Source organism: Canis lupus, chromosome 20, assembly GCF_048164855.1.
Source record: "Canis lupus baileyi chromosome 20, mCanLup2.hap1, whole genome shotgun sequence".
NCBI classification, from domain to species: Eukaryota; Metazoa; Chordata; class Mammalia; order Carnivora; family Canidae; genus Canis; species Canis lupus.
The window spans coordinates 43,671,298-43,698,247 of NC_132857.1; the positions used below are offsets into that span (position 1 = coordinate 43,671,298).

At 39.8% G+C, this 26,950-nt stretch overlaps 1 protein-coding gene across 3 annotated transcripts in view; it reads left to right on the forward strand.

The window, feature by feature from the left end:
• The first annotated feature begins 250 nt into the window (after positions 1-250).
• Positions 251-26,950, forward strand: part of UBXN4 (UBX domain protein 4) — a 49,398-nt gene continuing 22,698 nt past the window's right edge. Inside the window, exons 1-5 of one of the 3 annotated variants that reach the window (XM_072789036.1) lie at positions 251-539; positions 9,292-9,394; positions 10,270-10,298; positions 10,815-10,933; positions 11,561-11,735. In XM_072789036.1, coding sequence (XP_072645137.1) covers positions 458-539; positions 9,292-9,394; positions 10,270-10,298; positions 10,815-10,933; positions 11,561-11,735 — 508 coding nt within the window. In that variant the 5' untranslated portion in view covers positions 251-457. Of the gene's footprint in view, positions 540-821; positions 1,140-9,291; positions 9,395-10,269; positions 10,299-10,814; positions 10,934-11,560; positions 11,736-26,950 lie in introns of those variants that run through there. The other 2 variants (XM_072789037.1, XM_072789038.1) reach the window with 2 other exon arrangements.

A 26,950-nucleotide genomic window follows, 5' to 3' on the forward strand; every position in this document is an offset into this window, starting at 1 on the left:
ACTGCCGCCCCCTTCAGCCGTTCCCTCGGAAACCACAGTCACATCTTCCACGCCAGGGGAAAAGCGAGCCTGGGAAGACTACCACTCCCGTCATGCCTCACGCGTCGCGCCGCCGACGCGCCGTAGCGGCGAGTCATCTTTCCCACCGGCTTTTTCCGCTTCCGGAACGGCGGGGTCTGAGGCCCAGCGGCTGCGCGCACGCCCCAACGTGCCAACGAGACAAGGCTCTGGGGCGTGGCGCCGACGGCGACGTGTTGCGTCACGGGACGCAGGGAGCGCCCGGCCCGCGCGCTTGCGCGCACCCCGAGGGGCTGCTGACTGGATTGCGAGCCTGCGCGGAGGCGGGGGGCCGGCCGCTGGGGCTGCGGGGGCCGCGGGGCCGACGAAGGGGAGGGCGGGGCCGCTTCGGGACCGCGGCGACGACACTCGGAGCGAGCGCCTGGGCCCGAGGAGAGCGATGTTGTGGTTCCAGGGCGCCATTCCGGCCGCCATCGCGTCGGCCAAGAGGAGCGGCGCGGTCTTCGTGGTCTTCGTGGCAGGTGAAGGGGGCGGGGGCCCGAGTTGTGGCCGGACGCCCCTCCGGCCTCGCTCCCATCCCAGGGCGCCCCTGCCCTTGCTCGGCGCTCCGACAGACCCGGGCCGCCGTCGCCGGCCTCCCAGCGCCTCCGTCGTCCGTCGGGGGCTCGCCGGGCCCGGCCGGGCCCCCGGCGCCCGCTTCTCCCCTCACCCCGGCCTGAGGCGCCGTCCCCGCCTCGCCCCCGGAGCGCGCGGAGCCCCGCCCACCGCCCTGGCGGAGCCCGGGGCCCGCGGCCGCGTCCCGCAGGCCCCGCCCCCCCCGCCCGCCGCGCTGCGGGGCGCCCCGCACGGGGTGGGCGCAGGGACCCAGCAGCGCCTGCTCGGCGCCCGGGTCACCCCTCTGTCCCCCCGGACGCGCTCCGCGACGCTTGAACGCGGGTGTAGCCTGAGTGTTTAGGTGCGGGTAGAGACAGGTCGTTCTGCAGACGGTTGGGTTCGTAATTAGTTGTGGACTGTCAGGAAGAAAGCTGTGTCATCGGTAAGCCACAAAGAGAAGCCACCTGATGTTCACGGCTGCTGGCGGTCGCACGTTCCTGAAACGCAAACTTTTGAGCTTTATATAGGTTGGATTTTTCTTTTTTCTTTCTTCTTTTTTTTTTTTTTAAATAATAATGAGAGGGGGCAGAGAATCTAAGGTGGAATATTTGCCGAGTCGCAACTTGATTTTTGTGCCGTTTGTTGAGAAGAAGTCGACGTTGAGTCCTTGGTTCGTTTTTGTCGTCTGCCAGGCCTGGTATCTGTAGTTTCCAGAGCGTGAGCTAACTCGTTTATCCTGTGTTAGCTCTGGTTTGTTTTGCTCCGTCTTTTATTACTGCCCTGTTTTATGACAGAAATCTTCGGGATTTACAGTTAAAACCTATGCCTGTGTGGTTTTGCTGATTCTCATGACATGAATCAAATTCGCGCTTGTGACTTATGTTACTTTGCGGAGTATTATTATTATTATTATTATTTTTTAGGATTTTATTTAATTATTCATGAGAGAGCCACAGAGAGAGGCAGAGACACAGGCGGAGGGAGAAGCAGGCTTCATGCAGGGAGCCCGAGGCGGGACTCGATACCGGGTCTCCAGGATCATGCCCTGGGCCGAAGGCGGGCGCTAAACCGCTGAGCTACTCAGGGCGTCCCCGCGATGTATTATTTCAACTATTTGTGTTTAATAACGGTGCACTTACTAACTTACGACTCTCGAGAGACCAGATAACAGCTCTGTAACTTTGTGCACTGCAGCGAAGAACAAATGCTAAAATAGGAGTTTCGCTTAACCTCAGATTTGAAATTGATGATTGAGTCCTACCAAATTTTTAGCTCAGTGTTGTTAATTAGAAGAGCAGTTTGATCCTCCTATGCTGTTTTAGAGTTGAATTTCGCATACATAACTGCTGTAATCCTGTAAGGAAAAAAAAAGTGGGATTAAAAAAGGATTAAAAAGGAAAGGAAAATTAAATAACTCTGCTTATTGAGAGTATGGTAATAGTTTTATGGCACTTTAGATGTTTTTCAAATAAATTTCAGTTGATTCCTGTGGTAAGTAGAACAGGTTTTATTACACCCATTTTATAGCTGAGGAAATTTACGTCCACAGTGGTTAAGTGACATGCATTAGGGTCACAAAAAGTATTTCCATCTTGTCTTGACAAATTTTTTTTTTTTTAGCAGCTTCAAGGTGTCTTTTTTGTTTTTGAGAAAAACAGGGCAACTGTAGACTTCATATATTAATGAAATTGGTGTAGAAATCAGGAAATCTAGGATGATAGAAGTCTTTTTTTTTTTTTTTTTTTTTTTTTTTTTTTACTTATTTATTTATTTACTTTAGAAAGTGAGGAGAACAGAGGAAGAGAAATCCTCAAGCTGACTCTCTGCTGAGCCCGGAGCTCAACACAGGGCTTGATCCGAGGACTGTGAGATCATGACCTGAGCTGAAATCCAGAGTCAGACAGTTAACTGATTGAACCACCAGGTGCCCCTATGGTAGTCGTTTTTTAAACGAAAAACACAATTGATGGTGTCTCAGTGTTCCTAGAAGGCACTTTTAGGCTAAATAGTTAATTAGAAATAAATGTTAGATTTAATTAACCAACATTTGGAAACAGTAGTGCTGATTATTTGTGTAGCAAAATAAAGTTGGAGGTCTTTGGTGCTCTGTGTGTGTATATATACATTCTTCAGTTAACCCTTTACTGATGAGCACCTATTAGATGCTTGTAGAATATCATTGACTCAGTTGAATGTTGGAAGACTAAGCAGTGTGTCAAAGGAATTTGTCCTTTGACCTGTTCAAAATACCGTTGGCTTTTCTAGAGTTCTAGGAAGTTAATCTCCAACACTAGGTAGGATTAGTTTCATGCCAGGAATATGTAGACAGCGGGGTCTTGAAACTGCAATGCTTAACATGTTGCGTAGACCTTTGTTCATATCCAGAACTCATGATTTTCTGGTATGGGATACCTCAACAATAATAAACTAACTCAGTAGGAAATTAAAAAAATATCTTTCAGGTGAGATGAAGTCATCTTAGGGGTCTGTTTTGGTTCATATAACCCCTCAAGTGGGAAGCACTTTAGGCAAGTTGTTTAGTGAAATTTTCGTGCATGAATTAAAATTGTAGTATTGAAACTGGAGAGATTACTACTAGTTCAGACAAGAATTTAACAAGTATTTTCAAAGTATTATGATTACGTAAATTGAATTAAAACTGAAGTTTGTTTGTTTTTTTTTTTAAAGATTTTATTTATTCATGAGAGAGAGGCAGAGACACAGGCAGAGGGACTGTGGGATCCTGGATCAGGCCCTGGGCTGAAGGCAGGCGCTAAACCACTGAGCCACCCAGGGATCCCCTAAAAACTGAAGATTTTTATTCTATTCATGGGAAGGTAGAATATCTGACAGGGAAACTGAAACAAAGGTGTCAATTCACAGACTTGTGTTGCTAGTGGGCTAAAATTTTTTTTTGATTTTTTAATTTATTTTTATTATTTTATTTTATTTTTTCTTTTTTTTAAAGATTTATTTACTTAGGAGAGACACACTAAGAGAGAGAGGCAGAGACACACAGGCAGAGGGAGAAGCAGGCACCATGCTGGGAGCCCGACGCGGGACTCGATACCGGGTCTCTAGGATCACACCCTGGGCTGAAGGCGGACGCCCAACTGCTGAGCCACCCAGGCGTCTCTGGGCTAAAATTTTCATGACAAAAAAAAAAAAAAATTCATGACAGACACTATTTACTGCCTTTTTTGGTTCATACAGACCACAAAAGCTTTTAGATTTTTGGCTAGTTGACCTTTTCTGGGTTGGAATTCCTGGCTCTACTAGGGTCTGCAACTCTTTGCTTCTGAGTTTGTATTCTTTTTTTGTTTCTTTTTAAGTTTTAATATCTACACCCTATGTGGGGTCAGACTCGGAACCCTGAGATCAAGAGTCTCATGCTCTTATCGGGTGAGCCAGCCAGGAACCCTTGATTGGTCTTTTTAAGTGTCTTTAACTTTGGATATTGCTGATACTACCGAGGAAGGACACATTTTCTTTCTTTTTATTTTTTTTAAATATTTTATTTATTCATGAGACAGAGAGAGAGGCAGAGACACAGGCAGAGGGAGAAGCAGGCTCTGCAGGGAGCCTGATGTGGGACTTGATCCCGTGACTCCAGGATCACGACCTGACCTGAAGGCAGACGTTTAACCGCTGAGTCACCCAGGCATCTCTGGACACAATAGTTTCTGCTAAAATTTTAGGCCTATCTAACTCCATAGCATAGTTCATATACTGATTAATAAGAAGCTAAAGATACTGAAGTTGGCAGTTAATCTTACTCTGTAGAGTTAAGAAAGGTCTCAGTGGATTAAGTAATTCTGTTCAACCTTGTATCTCTGTTGGTCAAGCTGCTATTGCTGCCATTAGAGTGAATTATGGACACACACTGCTAATGGGGATGTGATATTTGGGAACCTCTCCACATGGTACAACATAGTAAAAAGTACCAACTTCAGAAGTAGGAGATCTGTACTTCAAGCTGCCACTTGACAGCCCCACTTAGATGCCTCATAGGATTCTCAAGTGTGAAAATGTATTTACTCTGAATTTGTTTTTTTCTCCCACCAGTGTTGTACATTTAGTAAATGGCACGACTTTTACATCCAGGTGGATAAATCCGAAGTGTGGAATTCATCTTTGTCTCTCAACCCTTTTGTCTTCTCTTGTCTTGTGTTCCCTGTTCATGACATTCCTAGTCACAGGCCTTTTCCTACACATAAAGTCCTGCTTAGTGAACTGTTCTGGCTCTTGACGTGGCTCAGCTTTTTCATCCTTTAGGTCTTACCTTAAATGTTGCCCTAGAGAAGCCTTCCCTGGCTGATCTAAAAAAGGTCTTATTATTTTCTCTCCTAGATTTGTTCTTTTTTCCACAGTGTTTATTACTATAATTATTTATAACTGTTTACTAAACAAGTAATTTTTTGTACCTTTATATTCTTAAGCTCCACTGAGGGCAATGTCTCATTTGTTTCACACTTAGCTTGCAGCCTAATGCCTAGGACTAAGTAGTAAATGTGGAATAAAATAGTGAATGCATGAAAAAATGAATAAAAAAAGGTGTCTCATGCTTCACAGCTTTCTCTAAAACTTGTTTGTAGTAAGAATGTTCCCATATAGTTATTTTCCAGGTTGATAATTTTGTCATTTAATTGGAATTTTACATTTCACCCTATAGTGTTTGATGATATACCCAGAATAATGTCACCGCAAATGATAGTTTTTCCCATTTGCTTCCTCAACATCTGGGAGTTTGTTAATGGGCATTCTTTTTGGTCCTGGTCTGTGGATTCATTCTAGTCCCTGTTCACTTTTCCATGGCCAGATTTGTCAAGCTCCTATTCCTGGATCTCATCTCACATAGAAAATATACTCAAGTGTTCAGCATTAGTCAATTATTGTAGATATGCCAAGATATTTATACCAGAGATTTAGCTTTTTTTAAAAAAAAGGATTTTAGGGGCAGCCCCGGTGGCACAGCGGTTTAGCGCCGCCTGCAGCCCAGGGTGTGATCCTGGAGACCCGGAATCGAGTCCCACATCAGGCTCCTTGCATGGAGCCTGCTTCTCCCTCTGCCTGTGTCTCTGCCTGCCTCTCTCTCTCTCTCTCTCTCTCTCTGTGTGTTTCTCATGAATAAATAAATAAATCTTTAAAAAAAACATTTAAAAAAAAGGATTTTATTTATTCATGAAAGAAACAGGCAGAGACATAGGCAGAGGAAGAAGTAAGCTCCCTGCGGAGAGCGCAGTACAGGACTTGATCCCAGGACCCCAGGATCACAACCTGAGCTGAAGACAGCTGCTCAACTACTGAGCCACCCAGGTGCCCCAAGAGTTTAGCTTTCATTCCAGAAAATACTTGCTCTCGTGGAGCCTGTATTGTATCGTGGAGCCTGGTTGAAGGAGACAGACAGTAAACATAGTAAGTTAAGCACATAGTCTACCAGAAGGTCGTAAGTATTACAAGGAAAGAAAGGAAATTAGGGAATTTTGGGACTGTCTAGAGGCTGTTATTTTATATGTGTGTATGTGTGTGTATATATATATATAATATTTATAATATTATATATATAGGATTTGAGCTCACAACCCCAAGATCGAGATCCTCTACTGACTTAGCCAGCCAGCTGCCCCTAAAGACTGTCATTTTAAGGTAGGGAATAGGGAAAGCTTTATTGAAAAGATAATATTTTAATAATGATTTAAGGGAGTTAAGTGTTAACCATGTAAAAATCTGAGGGGAGACCATTCCAGGCTGAGGAAACAACTAGCACAAAGACCTTAAAGTGAGTGTCTTTGTGTTAGCAGAATATGAAAGAAGGGAAAGAGGAAATGAGGCCAGAGATGTAACTGGAAGCGTGAGGCTATTCGAAGAGACTTTGGCTTTTACTATGAGGGAAATTGGGAGCCATTGTAGGATTTTGAGCGGAGGATTGATGTGATACAACTTTTTGATGAAAATTGCTGTATTAAGAATAGCCTGAGCAGCTTTGCCACATCTGCTGCATTCAGATGTCAGGCTGGTGACATGCCAGAAAATGTCGACCTCACTATGAAGAGATGCACAGTTATTATGAAAGACCTCAGAGGAACCCTTTGAAGGAATTTCAGTCACATCAGTGTAGAACTCCGTCTCCTTGGAGAGAAAAAGAAGAGGCTCCAAGTTGACAAATGATGGGGAACTAGAACTTGCCCCTATTTGCACTACCTGTAGTTAACGTACAGTACGTACATGATGGGGATGGTTCCTGGCTGGCTCAGTCAAGTAGAGTATGTGACTTTTGACCTGGGGTTGTGAGTTTGAGCCCCATGATGGATGTAGAGATTACTTTAAAAAAAAAAAAAAAAAAAAGCTCAAGGGACCTACACTCGGCTTCCATTACAAGGTGAGGTCTGCGTATGCTCACTTCCCATCAACATTTATTCAGAAGAATGGTTCTCTTGTTCAAATCTGAATTTCTTGAGTGAAAAACACCTGCAGGGTTCAGATGAGGCCCAGTGTTGCTTATTCAGTATCTCAAGCCCAGAAAAATGAGTTAATTCTTGAAGGAAGTGACATTGGACTTGTATCAAAGTCAGCTGCTTTGATTTAGCAAGCCACACATTTAAAAACAAAGATATCAGAAAATTTTTGGATAGTTATCTATGTTTCTGAAAAAGGAACAGTTCAGCAGGCTGAGGAATAAGATCTAAGTTGTCCAGCTACAACAACAGCTAGATAGCTGCTGGATGATTTTTCAGATCTATTTGTGGTATTTTAAAGATACAATAAAAGCTGTCTTTTTTTTAAAAAAAAAAAAGCTGTCTTGATGGGGGCGGGGTGGAGAATAGATGGAGCTAGGGAGACCATTTGAGGGTGGATTAAATTGGGAAAGGGGGCTGCAAATGAGAAGAAAACAGTTTATGGAAGAGTAGATACAGAATTATCTCATTTTTGTGAAACAAAAAAAGTGTGACCTGAGAACTTTTTTAGACTGTAAATTGGCAGAGGTGGTTCACCCTTGAGAAAGCACTTAGCTCTGCTAAACCTCAGAAATATTTTTCATTGACCTACTTGGGTAAGGTTCCTTCTGCCCACCACTAAGTGGTTATGTCAATGTCTAGATATTATAAGGCTAGAAAGGAAGCAACCTCTTGATGGGTATAACTTTTAAAACATTTTGTGGGGCAGCCCGGGTGGCTCAGCAGTTTAGTGCTGCCTTCGGCCCAGGGTATGATCCTGGAGACCTAGGATCGAGTCCCAGGTTGGGCTCCCTGTGTGGATCCTGCTTCTCCCTCAGCCTGTGTCTCTGCCTCTCTCTCTCTTTCTCTCTCATGAAAAAATAAATAAAATCTTAAAAAATTTTTTGTCATTGAAGTATGATATACAGTATATTAAGTGAAAAATATTAAGTGAGCAGCTCAGTGAACTTTTATATATTAACACACTGGTATAACTCTCATCCAGATAAGATAGAAATATTTCCAGCACCCCCAAAAGCCTCCTTCATGCTTTTTTCCAATCAGTAGCACCTTCACCCAAGTAGTCACTGTGTTGAATTCTATCACCATGGATGAATTTTGGATCAATGTAACTTTTTTTTTAAGATTTATTTGTTTTACAGAAAGAGTGTGTGCACGTGCACGAGCAGAGGGAGAAGAAGAGAGAAGCAGACTCCCATTGAGTGTGGAGCCCACAGTAGGGTCTCAGTCTCACAGCCCTGAGATCCTGACCTGAGCGAAAATCAAGAGTGGATGCTTAGGGACACCTAGGTGGCTCAGTGGTTAAGTGTCTGCCTTTGGCTCAGGTCATGATCCCAGAGTCCTGGGATCAAGTCCCACATCAGGCTCCCTGCATAGAGCCTGCTTCTCCCTCTGCCTATGTCTCTGCCTCTCTCTGTATGTTTTTCATGAATAAATAAATAAAATCTTAAAAAAAAAAAAAAAGGATGCTTAACCAACTAAGCCACCCGGATGCCCGTGGATCAGCATAACTTTTATAATTAGCATGCCTCCTATTCTAAAAGGCAAGTCCCAAACTGCAATCAGAATTGCACCTGCTTTTGTCTACCTTGGAGGAATTCTGGAGAGTGATGTTGTGGTGTGGAGAAATTGAACTCAGCAGAAAAGTGCTACATAAAGGAAGTGTGTTATGCACTTATTTTCTAAAATCACATCTACAGGAGTGCCTGAGTGGCTCAGTTGTTGGGGATCTGCCTTTGGCTTAGGTCATGATCCTGGGGTCCCAGAATTGAGCCTGTCTTGGGCTTCCTGTTGAGCAGGGAGCCTGCCTCTCCCTCTCCTCCCCACTTTTTTAAAAAAAATCTTTTAAAAAATAAAATAAAATTATGTGCACAAAATGCAAAATAGCCAATGTAAATTTCTACTATGACTTCTAATTATTTTGATACTATTTACTTCATAATTTGGATGCCTTTTTTAAGAAAATTGTAAAGTCTAGACAGCTTCATTCTTTTTCATTACATCTTCATTACTGTTTTTTTGTTTTTGTTTTTGTTTGTTTGTTTTAGCATCCTGAGCTGTTTTTCATGACTTTTTATCATGTTAACAGTGCATATAGTCAAACTTTGCATTTTATGGGAAATTTTTTAATTTGGTAGAAAATAGTGTTTGTTGAAATTCTATATTCTGAGTGAAAAGAATCAGCAGATACTGGCCTTATAAGTATCCTTGAAATGTTTTACAGGTGATGATGAGCAGTCTACACAGATGGCTGCAAGTTGGGAAGATGAGAAGGTGACAGAAGCATCCTCAGACAGTTTTGTTGCTATTAAAATCGATACCAAAAGGTTTGCTTATATAGATGTTAATTTTTAAAGTATTATGACCGTTGTCTTTTGTTGTGCTTGATGGTGATACTCTTAAGACTGTAAGAATGTTGATTTTTCTCTAAGGCATTATCAGAGACTTTAAGTTCTGATTGCCATTTTCCAAATAATACATTATGGTATCTTGCTGAAAAACTTTTGTTCTCCTGGTGCACCAACCAACAATGTGACGTGCACAAGTAATGCAAAAGAACTGTGATCCTCAGCATCTAAGAACTTGGAATTAACTGTAAATTGTATATCAATTATCTCTGAAAGGTTGACTATTCTTTTGGATCCTATTTTTGGGAATGAAGTTGTTTAGTTAAATGGGCATAAGGACTTTTTTAGGTCCCTCACAGTACATTCTTGTTTATTTTCCTCCCCTTTTTTACAAAAGTGGTAGCATTTTGACATACTTTTTTGTATCGTTTTTATAATTGCATAATTAGTTTTTACTGGTGGATATTTAGGTTTGGAATCATTTGTTATTACAAGGTACTGCACAAGTAAATCATAAGCATTAATATCTTGTTACAAGTTAAGATATTGTATTCAAGTGTACTTGCTACTGAGGAAGCAACATGGCAGATACTAACTTGATTTTTAGTCACTAGATTCAGCAACTAGTTTGTGGGTTGCAAGAGCAAGTAGCTCTTTAATCTAAAAATTATTTTAAAAAAAATGTCTGTAAAATAAGAATTGGATTTTTCTCCTTGCAACAGATGACTATGAAAGGAACTGGTCCTTTCAGAAAAATACTTTTAATTGGTACAGTAAATTTTTATAAAAACAACTGAGTATTTGGGAAGCATTTGGATGCATCTAGTGATTTTCTGTTTGATTTTGTTTTACAGTGAAGCCTGCCTACAATTTTCACAAATCTGTATCCTTTCAATGAAGAATTGGTTTGATACATATTTTGCCTGAGGATTTCCCTTTTTTTTTTTTTTTTTATTTGGTTAATTCATGATTTCAAAATTGTTCATTTAGGAACTCATGCATTCTTGTTTATGGAAACCATACTACTATGTGTCCTTTGAGATAATACATTGTAGCAAAGGGGATCTATGGGGAGTTTTTTTTAATGTCAGTATCTGGAAAGCAATATGTAGCAGTTTGGTTGGAATGTTAGAAGCTGTCTAGAGGTAAAATAAGATGTAAAAGTTAAAATAGGGGAGAATGTAGTGGATGTTCTCAGATATATAACACAAATAAATCATAAATCAGTTTACCTATCACATGCATGACAAGCATACTGATATGGCAGTTGAAATTATTTGGTAAACATGTTAGCTGATAACATTGTAAAATTCACAGAGATTTGCTTTGTTATCAATAGTATTTCATAAAATTATCCCCTTGTTTTTCATGAATCGTTAGACTTAATTAAGTTGTACAGATCCCGTAGTGTGTGTTCCATCCAGTTTCTTTATTGGAGACAGTGGAATTCCCTTGGAAGTGATAGCAGGAAGTATTTCTGCAGATGAACTTGTTACCAGAATTCACAAAGTCCGGCAGGTAAGAAGGAACAGAATTTCTTTGTTACAAATGTGGGAAAATGATACTCAGAAACTTGACATTGGAATATTTTTGGAGCTACTTTGTATAATCAGAAACCTGTCATGCCATTTAACTTAAAAGGTGGCAAGTACTGTCTTCCTGGGTTGGTTTGGAAAATAGCATTGTGAAGTTATAAGTACCTGTACCTAATGAGTGACTTCTTACTCTCCATCTCTCCTCCCTCACTCAACTGTTAATACACATCACTGTTACTTTGTTGCAAGAGAGAGATTGCATATTAAAAGTTCCAAACTGTATTGCTTGGCACATTTTGAGGAACTTAATCAATTTCTCATTAGCATCCTCTTTGGGCAGATGGCTAAGATAGCTTGAAACTCTTTTTCCTTGAATTCTAATTTGAAGGAAAAATCAGTGTGCTTTTTTTCATGCTCTTGTCACATTGTAGTTGAGTTCCACAGTGTGATTATTCCATGTTTAGGATTAAATAGTTTAGGATCATCTACTTAGAAAGTTTGGTACTTTTCCCTTCTACAGAGACAGTTGACTTACTTATAGTTTGGCCTCATCTGCCTGGAGGTTTAGAGGCTTACCTGTTCATTAAATTCCAGTGTGTTTTCTCCCTAGATGCACTCATTAAAAGGTGAAACATCGGTGGCAAATGGCAGCCAATTAGAAAGTTCAGTCTCTACTCCACCCACCTCATGTGAACCTAACAACACTTCTGAAAACTCTCAGTCCAGAAATGTGGGGCTTTGTGAGACACCACCCACTTCTGAAACAAAGTCAGATTCTGCAACAGGTAATTTTTAGTGAACCCTTTTGGATACAGATAAAAGTAGCCCTTCACTTTGTTTTAAAGGCCAGGGATTAATATCCTTAAAAATAAAAATATTGTGTTTCTCCTCTGTCACATTAATTTAACTTAAAATTTAAGGGTTGCCTTAAATACAGGTGTTGGTCATATAGTGGCAGAAAAGGATAAAGTCAGTGAATATGCCTTTCAAATCCAAATAGGCAACAGTCCCGAATAGTTGATTTGTAATTTCTTTTTACTGTGCTGTAGTTCAGGAACTGTCATTATGACACTTAGTAATTTTATAATTATCTTTTCATCCAAAGGATTTTGAAAGGTTCACATGAACTAATGTATTTGGAATTGTTTTTATAACCTATAAGATACTATACACATTTAAAAAATAGTATTTGCGAAAAGAAATAGTATTTGCATTTTTAGATATTAGAATTAAAAGGTAATTGTACAATAGAGCTTGTGGAAATCAGAGATGTGACTGCAGAAGGGTTGATAGAAAAAGACAAAAGAAAAGTTATACTGTATGTTAGGGATTGTGTTCAGAGTTGCATGGTGTGATACGTCTTTGTATTGGGCATCAGAGAGTGAGATAAATCAAGAGATTAGTAGATTAGTATCCTAAAAGATAATCCTACTCTAGCATCCCAGATAGATAATTATCAAGCCTCTATTTAATGACAGGAAACTCATTACGTTGAAAGGAAGCCTATTATCAAAACCCTAGTTTTTAGAAAAATTCTTCTCCATGTTGAGATGAAATTTGATGCCCTATAACTTCTCATTAACTTTAGAGCTATTATGAAGTTACATATAACAGGTTTTGAATATTTGAGGAATAACTGCCAGGTCCCCTCTCAGTAGTCTCATTTTGAGGTTTTACATCTAAGGATCAGTCAAATTCTGGATGTGTACACAACTAGGGGATGCTGTAGTCACTGTAGCTCAATTAGCTGTTAAGCAGGATACTTTCACATTTACCTGGATATTTATCATTGCCAAATTCTTGATTCCCTTTTGAGTATGTTTTCCTCTGTTAGCACTTTCTTTCAGCCTGAAATTTTTCCCTTAACATTTTTTTTTTTTTTAAGATTTATTTATTTGAGGGAGGGGCAGAATCTTCATGCAAAATCCCTGCTGAGTGAAGAGCCCAGTGCAGGGTTCTGTCTCATGACTCAGGAGAACGTGACCTGAGCTGAAACCAGGCGTCTACATTGACTGAGCCACCTAGGCACCCCTTGCTTATTAGCATTTTGTTACACAGCTCTTCTGGCAAAATACTTCTCTTTGTCTCTGAAAAATAAAAATGTCTGTTTTATCTTCATTCTAGAAGGATATTTTTGCTGGATACAAAATCTGGGGTTTCCAGGTTTTTTTGTGGGGGGGTAGGGACCTTTTAAGGATCTTCTGGTCTCCATAGTTTTCTGATGATAAGTTTCTGTCCGTAGCAGTGTTTCCCCATATATGGAATGTATTGCTTTTCTCTCTGCTTTCAGGATTTTCTCTTTGGTTTTCAGCAGTTGACCATAATATGCCTATGCGTTTCTCTTTGTGTTTATTCTGCTTGAGGTTTACTGAACCTCTTAAGTCTGTAAGTATATGACTAGCTAAATTTGAAGAATTTGGAACCATTATTTATTAAAATATTTTTCTCTTTTTCTGTTACCTTGCTGGAAATAATTACATGTATGTTAGGCTTCTTGATATTATCCCACAGATTGACTTTCTTCTTTTTTTTTTCTCTTCTTTAGATTGGATAATCTTTTTGATCTATAAACACATTGACCTTTCTTTATCATCTCTCTCTGTTCTTAAGCCCATTTAGTGAATTGTTATTTTGTTTTTAAGATTTTTATTTCTTAAGTAATCTCTACACCTTTACACCTGGGGTGTAATGTTCTCTCCTAACTGAGCCAGCCAGGTGCCCCCAGTGAATTTTTATTTTAGATAAAATTAGGTAATACATTTATAATAAATATATTAGCTTTTAGTTATATATAACTTTTTTAAGTTAACCATTTTTTAATAGACTTTTAAATTTTATTTTATTTTTATTTATTTATTTTTTTAATTTTATTGATTTATTCATCATAGTCACAGACTGAGAGAGAGAGAGAGAGGCAGAGACACAGGCAGAGGGAGAAGCAGGCTCCATGCAGGGAGCCCGACATGGGACTCGATCCTGGGTCTCCAGGATCGTGTCCTGGGCCAAAGGCAGGCACCAAACCGCTGCGCCACCCAGGGATCCTATTTTTATTTTTTTAGAGAGGGAGAACTTGTGCAAGTAGGGGAGGGAATGAGAGAGAGAATCTTAAGCAGTCTCCATACCCAACATGGAGCCCATGTGGGGCTTGATCTCATGACCCTGAGATCATGACCTGAGCCAAAATCAGGAGTGAGACTAAGTGACCCAATAGGGTTGTTTTAGGGCAGTTCTAGGTTCACAACAAAATTAAGAGGAAGGTACAGATTTCCTATTTTCTTCCTGCTCCACTATCTACATCCTCCACCAAAGTGGTACATTTATTATAATGAATCCATATTTGACACATCAAGCAGAGTTCATAGATTACATTAGAGTTTTCTCTTGGTATTGTACATTCTATGAGTTTAGACAAATGTATAATGACATGAATCCATCGAAATAGTATCAGTACAGCACAAAATATTTTTACTGCCCTAAATGTCGTTCTCTGTGCTCTGCCTGTTCATTCTCACTGATCTTTTTACAGTCTCCATAGTTTTGCCTTTCTCAGAATGTCATATAGTAGTCTTTTCTGATTGGCTTCTTCCACTTAGTAATAGGCATTTAAGCTATCTTCCCTGTCTTTTCATCACTTAATAGTTCATTTCTTTTTATTCCATTGTCTAGATGTACCATAGTTTACTAACTCATTCACTCAATGAAGGACATCTTGGTTTCTTCCAAGTTTTAGCAATTACGAATAAAGCTGCTGTAAGAATCTGTGTGCAGGTTTCTGTGTGAACATAAATTTTTTTACTTCCTTTGAGTACGTACCAAGGTTGTGATTGCTGGGTTGTGTGCTAAGAATATGTTTAATTTTATAAGAAGCCACCAAGGTGTCTTCCAAAGTGCTGGTACCATTGTGCAGGTAAAATAATTCTGGATTTTCTTATTCTTCCTTCCATCTCCCTTTCCTCTTCTAAGTTTTTACTTTGAAATAATTTGACTCACAAAAAAGTTATAGTAGTTATCCTCAGTCCATGAGTACCTTTTACCATCATTTTATTCAACTTATTTTTTTTTTTTTTAAAGATTTTGTTTATTTATTCATGAGAGACACAGAGAGAGAGGCAGAGACACAGGCAGAGGGAGAAGCAGGCTCCATGCAGGGACCCCATGTGGGACTTGATCCCGGGTCTCCAGGCTCACGCCCTGGGCTGAAAGCGGCGCTAAACCACTGAGCCACCCGGGCAGCCCTCAACTTATCTTTTAATTCATTTCATTTTTCTTTATTTCATTGAGTTATAATGGCTACTTTAGAGTCCCTTGTCTGATATTTCCAGAATCTAGCTCATCTCAGGGTTGGTCTTTGTTTACCTTTTCTCCAGAGAGTGGGTTACATTTTCCTGTTGGATCATGGTATCAAGACATTTTGGATTGTATCTTGTACATTGTTGTAGACACTCTGGATTGTGTTATATTCTTGCAAACAGTGTTGATGCCTTTGTTTCAGTAGACACGTATTTCAGTTCATACTCAGGTATGAATAGAGCTCTAATCTTAATTCTTTGTAGTTTTTTTTTTTTTTACTTCATTATGGAAAATTTCAGACTTATACAGAAGTAAGGAAAATAGTAAAAGAAATACCATGAACCCACTATCTTCAACTTCTGCTAACTCATGGCCAGTGTTGTTTCATCAGTGCCTTCTACTCTTTTCCTCACTTATTATTTAGAACAAATCTTAGGCATTATATAATTTCATTTTTTTTTAGGATGTCCGTTTCATTATTTTATTTTATTTTAGATTTTATTTATTTATTTTGAGAGACAAAAGGAGAAAGCATGAGCCAGGGGAGGAGCAGAGAGAGAGGGAGAAGCAGACTCCCTGCTGAGCAAGGAGTCCAATGCAGGAATCTATCTTAGGACCCTGGGAGCATGACCCAAACCCAACTTCCTGAGCCACCCAGAGGCTGGAGTTTCATTTTATTTTTATTTATTTATCTATTTTTTATTTTTTAAGTTTTATTTATTTATTTGTGAGAGACACAGAGAGATAGAGATTGAGAGAGAGAGAGAGAGAGAGAGAAACATAGGCAGAGACACAGGCGGAGGGAGAAGCAGGCTCCATGCAGGGAGCCCAACGTGGGACTCAATCCTGGGTCTCCAGGATCATGCCCTGGGCTGAAGGTGGCATTAAGCCGCCGAGCCACCTGGGCTGCCCTCATTTTATTTTTAAATAAATGCTAATGCTCAGATTAGCATTGGAGAATGTGTAGAAGATCCATTTTTTAAACGTTAATTTCATTTTAACTAATGAGTTAATTAAAATAGGTAAGACATTCACTTGGTCCAAAATTCAAAAATGTAAAAAGGACATCCTATCCCTCAGGCACTCGACTCTAGTCCACTAATGTTCCAGTTTTATTTATTTATTTATTTATTTATTTATTTATTTATTTATTTATTTATTTATTTATTTATTTATTTATTTATGATAGTCACAGAGAGAGAGAGAGAGGCAGAGACATAGGCAGAGGGAGAAGCAGGCTCCATGCACCGGGAGCCCGACGTGGGATTCGATCCCGGGTCTCCAGGATCGCGCCCTGGGCCAAAGGCAGGCGCCAAACCGCTGCGCCACCCAGGGATCCCTAATGTTCCAGTTCTTTTGTGGCCATTCAGAAATATTTTATGCACATGCAACAAGTAGGTTTAACTTTTTTGCCCCCCACCCCCCATTTAGCCAACCAGTAGTGTACCATAGACACTATCTTGCTTGCTTTTTTTTTTCTTAAACATATTTTCTCAGACATTTCACACTGACAAGGAACTTCCTCTTTTTTTAATGACTTAATATTTTATTGTATATTGTAGGAGGATTTATTTAGCCTGTCCCTGTTGATGAGTAGTAACATTATTTCCATACTTTGTAATTTCAAATAAAACTAAAATGAACAGCTTTCTGCCTCCAGTATTTCATACATTTGAATAAATACCTATCTAGTAAATCTTGAAAACTAGTTCACTTTTTGTCATCAATATTCATTTGCTTGGGGCACCGGGGTGGCGCAGTGGTTGAGTATCTTTGGCTCAGGTTGTGATCCGGGGGTCCTGGGCTCAAATCCCATGTCAGGCTTTCTGCAGGGAGCCTGCTTCTCCTTCTGCTATGTCTCTGCTTCTCTCTCTGTGTCTCTCCTGAATAAATAAAATCTTTAAAAAAAAATTTCATTTGCTTTCTCCATGTAATCATTTTAGTTTTGAACTTAAAACAGTCAAAAGTGAATTCTAGAGTTCGGAGTCATAGAATTTTTTCAGAAAGAAGAGATTGACCCATGTGTGTGCAAAAGTTCTAAAATACTTCCTTTTTAAAATATTAATATATAAAAGATGAGAACTAACTCAACTTTATTTATTTATTTAGTAGGCTCCATACCCAGTGTGGAGCCCAACTTGGGGCGTGAACTCATGATGAGCTGAGGTCAAAAGTCTGTCACTTAACCAACTGAGCCATGTAGGTGCCCCTAAAAGTTGAGAACTTTAAAAAAATAGCCACAATATTGTCATCCCTTAGGAAATCTAGAAGGTTAACAGTAATTCCTTTTTATCATTATCTAGTCAATATTTACATTGCACAAAATGTTTGTTTGGAGTCCATTATATTGCTATTGATTGATGAGTTGTTGTTTTTTTTTGAGTATTTAGATTCCCATTCTCACTGGATTTTCCTGTAGCTTCCCACAGTCTGGATTTCACTGCATTCTTTTTTTAAGTTTTTATTTTAATCACCCAGTACTCATCACAAGCGCACTCCTTAATATCCCTGTCACCTATTTCATCCATCCCTCATACCCATCCACTTCCCCTCTGTTAACCATCAGCTCTCTACAGTCTGTTTCTTGGTTTGTTTCTCTTTTCTCCCTTTGCTCATTTGTTTTTCTTAAATTCCCTATATGAGTGAAATCATTTGGTATTTGTCTTTGGCTGACTTTATCACTTAGCATTGTAAGTGGCTCCATCCATGTAGTTGTAAGTAGCAAGATTTTATTCTTTTTTATGGCTGAATAATATTCTGTGGTGTTTATATACCCCATCTTCTTTATCCATTCATCATTCAGTGGACACTTGGGCTGCTTCCATAATTTGGCTGTTGTAAATACTTCTATAAACATAGGGTTGCATGTACACCTTTGAATTAGTGTTTTTTATGTTCTTTGGGTAAATACCCAGTGGTGTGATTGCTGGATTATTGGTTAGTTCTATTTTTAACTTTTTGAGAAATCTCCATACTGTTTTCCAGAGTGGCTGCACCAGTTTACATTCCCACCAACAGTACAAGAGGGTTTCCCTTTCTCCACATTCTTGCCAACACTTCTTAATTTTAGCCATTCTAACAGGTGTGAAGTGGTACCACATTGTAGTTTTGCATTTCTCTGATGATGAAAAGATGAGTATCTTTTCATGTATGTGTTGATAATCTATCTGGTTGTCTTCTTTGGAGAAATGTCCATTCATATCTTCTGCCTATTTTTAAATTGGATTATTCATTTTTGGATGTTGAGGTTATTTTCTTTAAGATTTTATTTATTTATTAGGATTTCTATATATTTAGAGAGAGAGAGCATGCGAGTGCAGGGAGGAGCAGAGACGGAATGAAAGAGATGAGCAGACTCCTTGCTAAGTCCAGAGCCCAGTGCAGGGCTCAACCCCATGACCCTGAGACCATGACCCAAGCCAAAATCAAGAGTCGGACGCACAATTGACCAAGCCACCCAGGTACCCCTAAGGTTTTATTTTTACATAATCTCCATACCTTACATGGGGCATTAACTCACAACCCCAAGATTAAGAGTCATGTGCTCCACTAAAGAGCTAGTCAGGCACCCCATAGATGGTGAGTTTTGTAAGTTCTTTATATATTTTGGTTACTAACCCTTTATTATATATGTCACTTACAAATATCTTCTCCCATTCCAGAAGGTGCCTTTTAGTTTTGTTGATTATCTAGTTTGCTGTACAGAGTTGTCCCAATAGTTTATTTTTGCTTTTGTTTCCCTTCCCTCAGGACACCTATCTAGAAAGATGTTGTTACAGTTGATATCAGAGAAACTACTGCTTGTGCTGTCTTCAAGGATTTTTATGGTTTCAGGTCTCACATTTGGGCCTTTAATCCATTTTGACTTTATTTTTGTGTATGGTGTAAGAAAGTGGCCCAGTTTCATTTTTTTGCGTGTAGCTGTCCAGTTTTCCTGGCACCTTTTGTTGCAGACTCTTTTTTTCATTGCATATTCTTTCCTACTTTGTTGGAGATTAATTGACCATATAGTTGTGGCTTTATTTTTGAGTTTCCTTTTGTGTTCTGTTGATACTTGTGTCTACTTTTGTGCCAGTACTATACTGTTTTGATTACTGCAGCTTTGTAATATAACTTGAAGTTCATCATTGTGATGCCTCCAGCTTTGCTTTTCAAGATCACTCTTAGCAACTCTGGGGGGTTTTGTGGTTCCATACAAATTTTAGGACTGTTCATTCTAGTTCTTTGAAAAATGCTGTTGATGGGATCCCTGGGTGGCGCAGTGGTTTGGCGCCTGCCTTTGGCCCAGGGCGCGATCCTGGAGACCCGGGGTCGAATCCCACGTCGGGCTCCGGGTGCATGGAGCCTGCTTCTCCCTCTGCCTGTGTCTCTGCCTCTCTCTCTCACTGTGTGCCTATCATAAATAAGTAAAATAAAATAGAATAAAATAAAAATTAAAAAAAAAAAAAAAGAAAAATGCTGTTGATATTTTAATAGAGCTTATATTAAATGTATAGATTATTTTGGGTACTACAGACATTTTAACAATATGTGTTCTTCCAGTCCATGGGTGTAGTTCAATGTCTTTCCATTTCTTTGTGTCCTCTTCACTTTCTTTCTTTCTTTCCTTTTTTTTTTTTTTTTTTTTTTAAAGATTTTATGTATTTATTCATGAGACACATGAGAGAGAGAGGGGCAGAGACACAGGCAGAGGGAGATGCAGGCTCCATGCAGGGAGCCCGATGAGGGACTCAATTCCGGGACTCCAGGATCACGCCCTGGGCTGCAGGCAGGTGCTAAACCGCTGATCCACCCAGGGATCCCCTCCTCTTCACTTTCATCAGTGCTTTATAGTTTTCAGAGTACTGGTCTTTCACCTCTTTAGTGACACCTAAATTCCTAGGTGTCTTAGTATTTTTGGTCTAATTGTAATGGGATTATGTTCTTAGTTTCTCTTTCTGCTCCTTCGTTATTGGTATATAGAAATTCAGATTTCTGTGCAATGGTTTTGTTACCTGTGACTTCATTGAATTCATTTATCAGCTCTAGCGGTTTTTTGGTGGAGTCTGTAGGATTTTCTCTGTGTAAAATGTCATCTGTAAATAGTGAAAGTTTTACTTATTTCGAGCCATTTTGATCCTTTTATTTTTTGTTGTCTGATTGCTGTGGCTAGGACTTCTAATGCTATGTTGAATAAAGGTGATGAGAGTGGACATCCTTATCTTGTTCCTGACCTCAGTTTTTTCCCCATTGAGGGTGATGTTAGCTGTGGATTTTGTATGGCATTCATTATGTTGAGGTATTTTCTCTCCAGACCTACTTTGTGGAGGGTTTTTGTCATAAATGGATGTTATGCTTTGTCACATGTTTTCCCTGTCTATTGAAATGATCATATGGTTCTTATCCTTTTTCTTATTGATGTGGTATATCATGTTGATTCATATATAAATATTGAGCCACACTTGGAACCCATGAATAAATCCCATTTGTTTGTGGTGATTGATTTTTTTTTAAAGTAAACTCTACCCAGTATGTGGAACTTAAGCTAGACCCCAATATAAGAGTCACATGCTCTACCAACTGAGCCAGCCAGGCACACCATGGTGAATGATTTTTTTTTTTTAATGTATTGTTGGATTCAGTTTGATAGTATTTTGTTGAGGATATTTGTGTATGTGTTCATCAGAGATACTGTCCTGTAGTTTCCTTTTTGTGTGTTGTCTGGTTTTGGTATCGGGGTAATGCTAGCCTCATAGAATGATTTTGGAAGTCTCCCCCCACCCCCTTTTTTTTCCTAGTTTTTGGAAATATTTGAGAAGAACAGCTACTAACTTCTCTTTAAATGTTTGATAGATGGGCAGCCCCGGTGGCTCAGTGGTTTAGCACCGCCTTCAGCCCAGGGCATGATCTTGGAGACCTGGATCGAGTCCCATGTTGGGCTCCCTGCATGGAGCCTGCTTCTCCCTCTGCCTGTGTCTCTGCCTCTCTCTCTGTGTGTCTCTCATGAATGAATAAATAAAATCTTTAAAAATGAATGAATGAATGTTTGATAGAATTTGTCTGTTGAGCCATCTGGTCCTAGACTTGTTTCTTGGGAGTGTTTTGTTTACTGATTCAATTTCTTTGTTGGTAATTGGTCTGTTCAAATTTTCTGTTCTTGTTTCTGATTTGGTAGTTTATATGTTTCTAGATGTTTATCCATTTCTCCTAGGTTGTTCAGTTTGTTTTCATATATTTTATTACAGTATTCTCTTAAAATTGTATTTCTGTGGTGTTTATTTCTCTTCTCTCGCTTTGTTAAATCTATTTATTTGAGTCCTTTCTCTTTTTTTTCTTTTTAAGTTTGCCCAGAGGTTAATCAATTTTATTCTTTTCAGAGAACCAGATCCTGATTTTATTGATCTGCTTTTAATGTTTTTTAGTTTCTATTTCATTTATTTCTGCTGTACATTATTTCCTTCCTTCTGATTTTAGACTTTGTTGGTTCTTTTTATAGCTCTTTTATGTATAAGGTTAGGTTGTTTGAGATGTTTCTTGCTTCTCCAGTTAGGCCTGTGTTGCTATAAATTTTCCTTTTAATACTGCTTTTGCTGCATCCTAAAGGTTTTGATCTAGTGTGTTTTCATGTTCATTTGTTTCCATGTACTTTTTATTTCTTCTTTTATTTCCTGATTTGACCATTCATTGTTTAGTAGCATATTATTTGTGGTCTTTCCAGATTTTTTTTTTTAAGGAGTTCCCACTTATTTATCCATGAGAGACCCAGAGAGAGAGAGAGAGAGAGAGAGAGAGGGGCAGAAACACAGGCAGAGGGAGAAGCAGGACCCTCCCAGGAAGCCCAATATGGGACCCAATCCCGGGACCCCAGTATCACGCCCTGAGCCAAAGGCAAATGCTCAGCCACCGAGCCACCCAGGCGTCCCTTTCCAGATTTTTTCTTAATGGTTGACTTCTTGTCTCATAGTGTTGTGGTCACACAAGATGCATGGTATGACTTAAATGTTTTTTAATTTTTTGAGGCTTGTTTTGTGGCTTAATATATGATCTTCTCTGGAAAATATTTAAAAAGAATGTGTTTCCTGCTGCTTTAGGGTGAAATGTTGACATATCTGTTAATCCATTTGGTTCATTGGGGTGTATGTGCCCCCTTTTAATGACTGTTTTCGTATTATTTGGGTAAATATCTAGTAGTACAGTTGCTGAGTAGTAGGATAGTTCTGTTTTTGACTTTGCAAGGAACCTCCATATCAACACTGTCCAAATTCCCAAAATATGGAAAGAGCCCAAATGTCCATCGATGGATGAATAGATAAAAAAGGGAGCAACCCGGGTGGCTCAGTGGTTTAGCGCCGCCTTCAGCCCAGGGCCTGATCCTGTAGACCCGGAATCCAGTCCCACTTTGGTCCCTGCATGGAGCCTGCTTCTCCCTCTGCCTGTGTCTCTGTCTCCCTCTCTCTCTATCTCTCTGTGTCTCTCATGAGTAAATTTAAAAAATTTTTTTTAAAAATGATGCGGTATTACATACACACACTGGAATATTACTCAGCTGTCAGAAAGAATGAAATCTTGCCATTTGCAAAAACATGGATGGAACAAGGGTTGCTAGAGGGGAGGTGAGGGGGGAAATAGGTTAAATGGATGATGGGCATTAAGAGGACACTTTTTGTAATAAGCACTGGGTGTTATACCAGGTGATGAATCACTAAATTCTACCCCTGAAACTTAACACTATACCATGTTAACTAACTAACTAACTTGAATTTAAATCTTCAAGATGAAAAAAATCCATCTGATTCAGTGTGTCATTCAATGCCATTGTTTCCTTACTGATGTTCTGTTTAAATGGTCTGTCCATTGATACAAGTGTGAGGTTCAAGTCCCCTATGATTATTGTATTATTGATTATTTCCTTTATGTTTGTTATTAACTTTTTTATGTTTATGGGTGTTTCCATGTTGGGTACATAAATATTTACAATTACTATATTTTCTTGTCGGGTCATTCCTTTTATTATTATATAGTGTCCTTCTTTGTGTTGTTACAGTCTGTATTTTAAAGTCTGTTTTATTTTGTCTGATGTAAGTATCGCTACTTTAGCTTTCTTTTGACATCCATTTGTGTGATAAATGTTTCTTCATCCCCTTACTTTCAGTGTGGGTATAGTTAGGTCTAAATTGAGTCTCTTGTAGGCAGTATATAGATAGGTCTTTTTTTTTTTTTTTTTTAAGATTTTATTTATTTATTCATGAGAGACAGGTAGAGACAGAGGAAGAAGCAGGCTTCACACAAGGAGCCTGATGTGGGACTTGATCCCAGGATTCCAGGGTCACACCCTGAGCTGAAAGCATATGCTCAACCTCTGAGCCACCCCAGTGTCCCAAGATGGGTCTTTTTTTTAATCCATTGTCACTCTGTGTCTTTTGATTGGGGTTTAATTTTTTTTTTAATTTTTATTTATTTGTGATAGTCACAGAGAGAGAGAGAGAATGAGGCAGAGACACAGGCAGAGGGAGAAGCAGGTTCCATGCACCGGGAGCCCGATGTGGGATTTGATCCCGGGTCTCCAGGATTGCGCCCTGGGCCAAAGGCAGGCACCAAACCGCTGCGCCACCCAGGGATCCCTGATTGGGGTTTTAGTCCATTTACATTCAAAGTAATTATTGATAGACATTTTTTTTTTTTTTGCCATTTTATTACTTGTTTTGTGGTTGATTCTTGAAGATTTTCTCTGATCCTTTATTTCATGGTTTGCTGATTTTCTTCAGGGATATATATATAGGATTTCTTTGTTTTTATTTTTTACATATTTATCAGTGGTTTTTGGTTGGTGTTTTTTTTTTTTTTTTTTTAAGTATTTTTATTATTCATGAGAGACACACAGAGAGAGAGACAGGCAGAGACACAGAGGGAGAAGCAGGCTCCATGCAGGGAGCCTGTCATGGGACTTGATCCCAGGTCTCCAGGATCATGCCCTGGACTGAAGGCGGCGCTAAACCACTGAGCCACCCAGGCTGCCCTGGTTGGTGGTTTCCATTAGATTGTATGTAACATTTTGTGTATATAGTAGTCTGTATTAAGTTGATGGTGATTAAGTTTGAACCAGTTTTACTCTCCATGTTTTAGATATATGGTGTCATATATTTTACATCATTTTTTTGTGTGAGTTCCTTGACTGATTTTTTTAAAGTAAATACTCATTTTCACTGTTTTTGTGTTTCCTGCCTTCATATTGTCATTTTTAGTCTAAGTTCTTTCTACTTAGAGTCCCCTTAAATATTTCTTGCAGGGCTGATATAGTAGTTACGAGCTCCTTTAGTTTTTGTTTGTCTGAGACACCCTTTATCTCTCCTTCTATTTTAAATGATAGCCTTGCTGGATAGAGTATTCCTGGCCTTGCTGGATAGAGTATTCCTGGCTTCAGGTGTTTCCTATTCAGCACTTTGACTATGTCATATCACTCCTTTCTGACTTGCAAAGTTTCTGGTGAAAAATCCACTGATTGCCAAATAGTGTTTCCTTGTATGTAATTGTCTTCTTTTGTCTTTCTGCTTAATATTTTTTCTTTTTTTTTTTTTCTTTTTTTAAGATTTTATTTTTTGGACAGCCCTGGTGGCTTAGCAGTTTAGTGCCACCTTAGGCCAGAGCCTGATCCTGGAGACCAGGGATCGAGTCCCGTGTCAGGCTCCCTGCATAAGCCTGCTTTTCCCTCAGCCTGGGTCTCTGCCTCCTTCTCTCCCTCCCTCCCTCTCTCTCTCTCTCATGAATAAATAAAATGTTTTTAAAAAAATTTATTTTTTAGTAATCTCTACTCCCAATGTGGGGCTCAAACCAACAACCCTGAGATCAGAAGTCACACACTCCATTGATTGAGCCAGCCAGACATCCCTTAATATTTTTTGTTACTATACTTTGCCATTTTAATTGCAATATGTCTGGTGTGGATCTGCTTTTATTGATTTTGTTGAGGGTTCTCTATGTGTCCTAGATCTGGATATCTGTTTCCTTCCTCAGATTTGGGGACTTTTCAGCTATTATTTCTTCACGTAAATTCTCTGCCCTCTGTTCTCTCCTGGGACCCCTGTGATACAAAGGTTATGTTTGATGTTGTCCCTGAGTTCCTAAGTCTGTTCTTGCTTTGCATAATTCTTTTTTCTTGCTTTTGTTCAATTTCATTACTTTCCATTACTCTTGTCTCCTAGGTCATTAATTCATTCCTCTGCTTCTTCCAGCGTGCTATTCATTCCATCAAGTGTGTTTCTCATTTTGTTTATTGAGCCATTTTTCTCTGCTGTTATTTCTTATCTCTGTGTTAATGGTCAGTGATGTCTTCTTTTCTCAAGTCCAGTGAGTATTCTTATCATTGCTTTAAATTCTCCATTAAGCATGTTCCTTATATCTATTTTGCTTAGATCTCCAGCTGTGGCCTTGTCCTGTTCTTTCATTTGGACACATTCCTCTGTCTTCACATTTTGTCTAAGTCTCTGTGCCTGTTTTTGTGTGTTAGGAAAGTATGCTACATCTGTTTTTGAGGGTTATGGTTTAATGAAGAAGAGGTCCTGTAGTGCCCTGCAGTGGAGTGTGTGCTTTGTGCGCTCTACTGTTGTATCCTGGCTGTGTTATGCATCAGGCCACTTGTCTGCAGATGCTGTTTTTGTCTCTTTGTTTGTTGTGGACGGAGTTTGGTCCCTGGGCTGTAAGTGGCATATTTTAACTAGGTGTGCCCTGGTCTGCTTATGAAATGCAACCTGTCACCACTGGTGCCAGAATTGAGGCCTCACTATATTCCCTGAGTTGGGAGATATGCTGTGAGCAGGGATTTAAGCTGGTCTTTTGGGGGAGGGGGCTAACCATGCTGAGACTGGGGCAAACATGACTGGGAAGGGTAGTTTTTCCAGAGCATGAGGGAAGCAGTTAGGTAGCAAGTGTGGGTTCTTTGGTACTTCCTGCTTGTGGCTTCTATGCTGAAGGGTGAGAGAGGGAAATGGCACAGGCCAGTTTTTTGTTTCTGGAGAGGTCTCCCTCTCAGTGCTGCTTCTCTGGGACAGGATCTGAGATAAGCAACAGAACTCCCCACTGTGTGCCCCAGGCACTCTCCAGATCACTATTTCCATGCTGCATGTCTTTGGGCTGTTTGCCTTGCTTTTTCTCCCAGGGCAGCTCCAGAGTCCTCTGAGCTCTCAAAGCCAGGCACACTGAACTTTAAAACTCCAAGCTTTAAGCCCCACTAGTTAGAAGAACTCATGACACTTGGGCCCCCCTTGCTTTCCAAGGCATTTGCTTTGAGGACTCATCTTCCCCCAGCTGTCCCTTGTCTTGTTTCTTGCCCTTCTCCATAACCACAGTCCTGTCCCCACCTCAACATCCATCATTTGTTTCTCTTCCAAACTGTATCTCTGCATTTCTTCTTGGATGTGGCTTTTCTACCTTTAGTTGTGGAGTTTGTTCTGCCAATCTTCAGGTGGATTTCTGGTGTATTTAGGATGATTTGAAAGTTATCTATTTGTATTTGTGGGATGAGGCAGTCTAGGGTCCCCCTACTTCACTGCCATCTTCCCCTCCACCTGGATTTTGCTGCATTCTTATGGTATTATGTAAATATTCCTCAGTAGCTCAATGGTTGAGCATCTGCCTTCAGCTCAGGCTGTGATCCCGGGATCCAGGATTGAGTCCTGCCATTGGGCTCCTTGCAGGGAGCCTGCTTCTCCCTCTGTGTCTCTCATGAATAAATAAA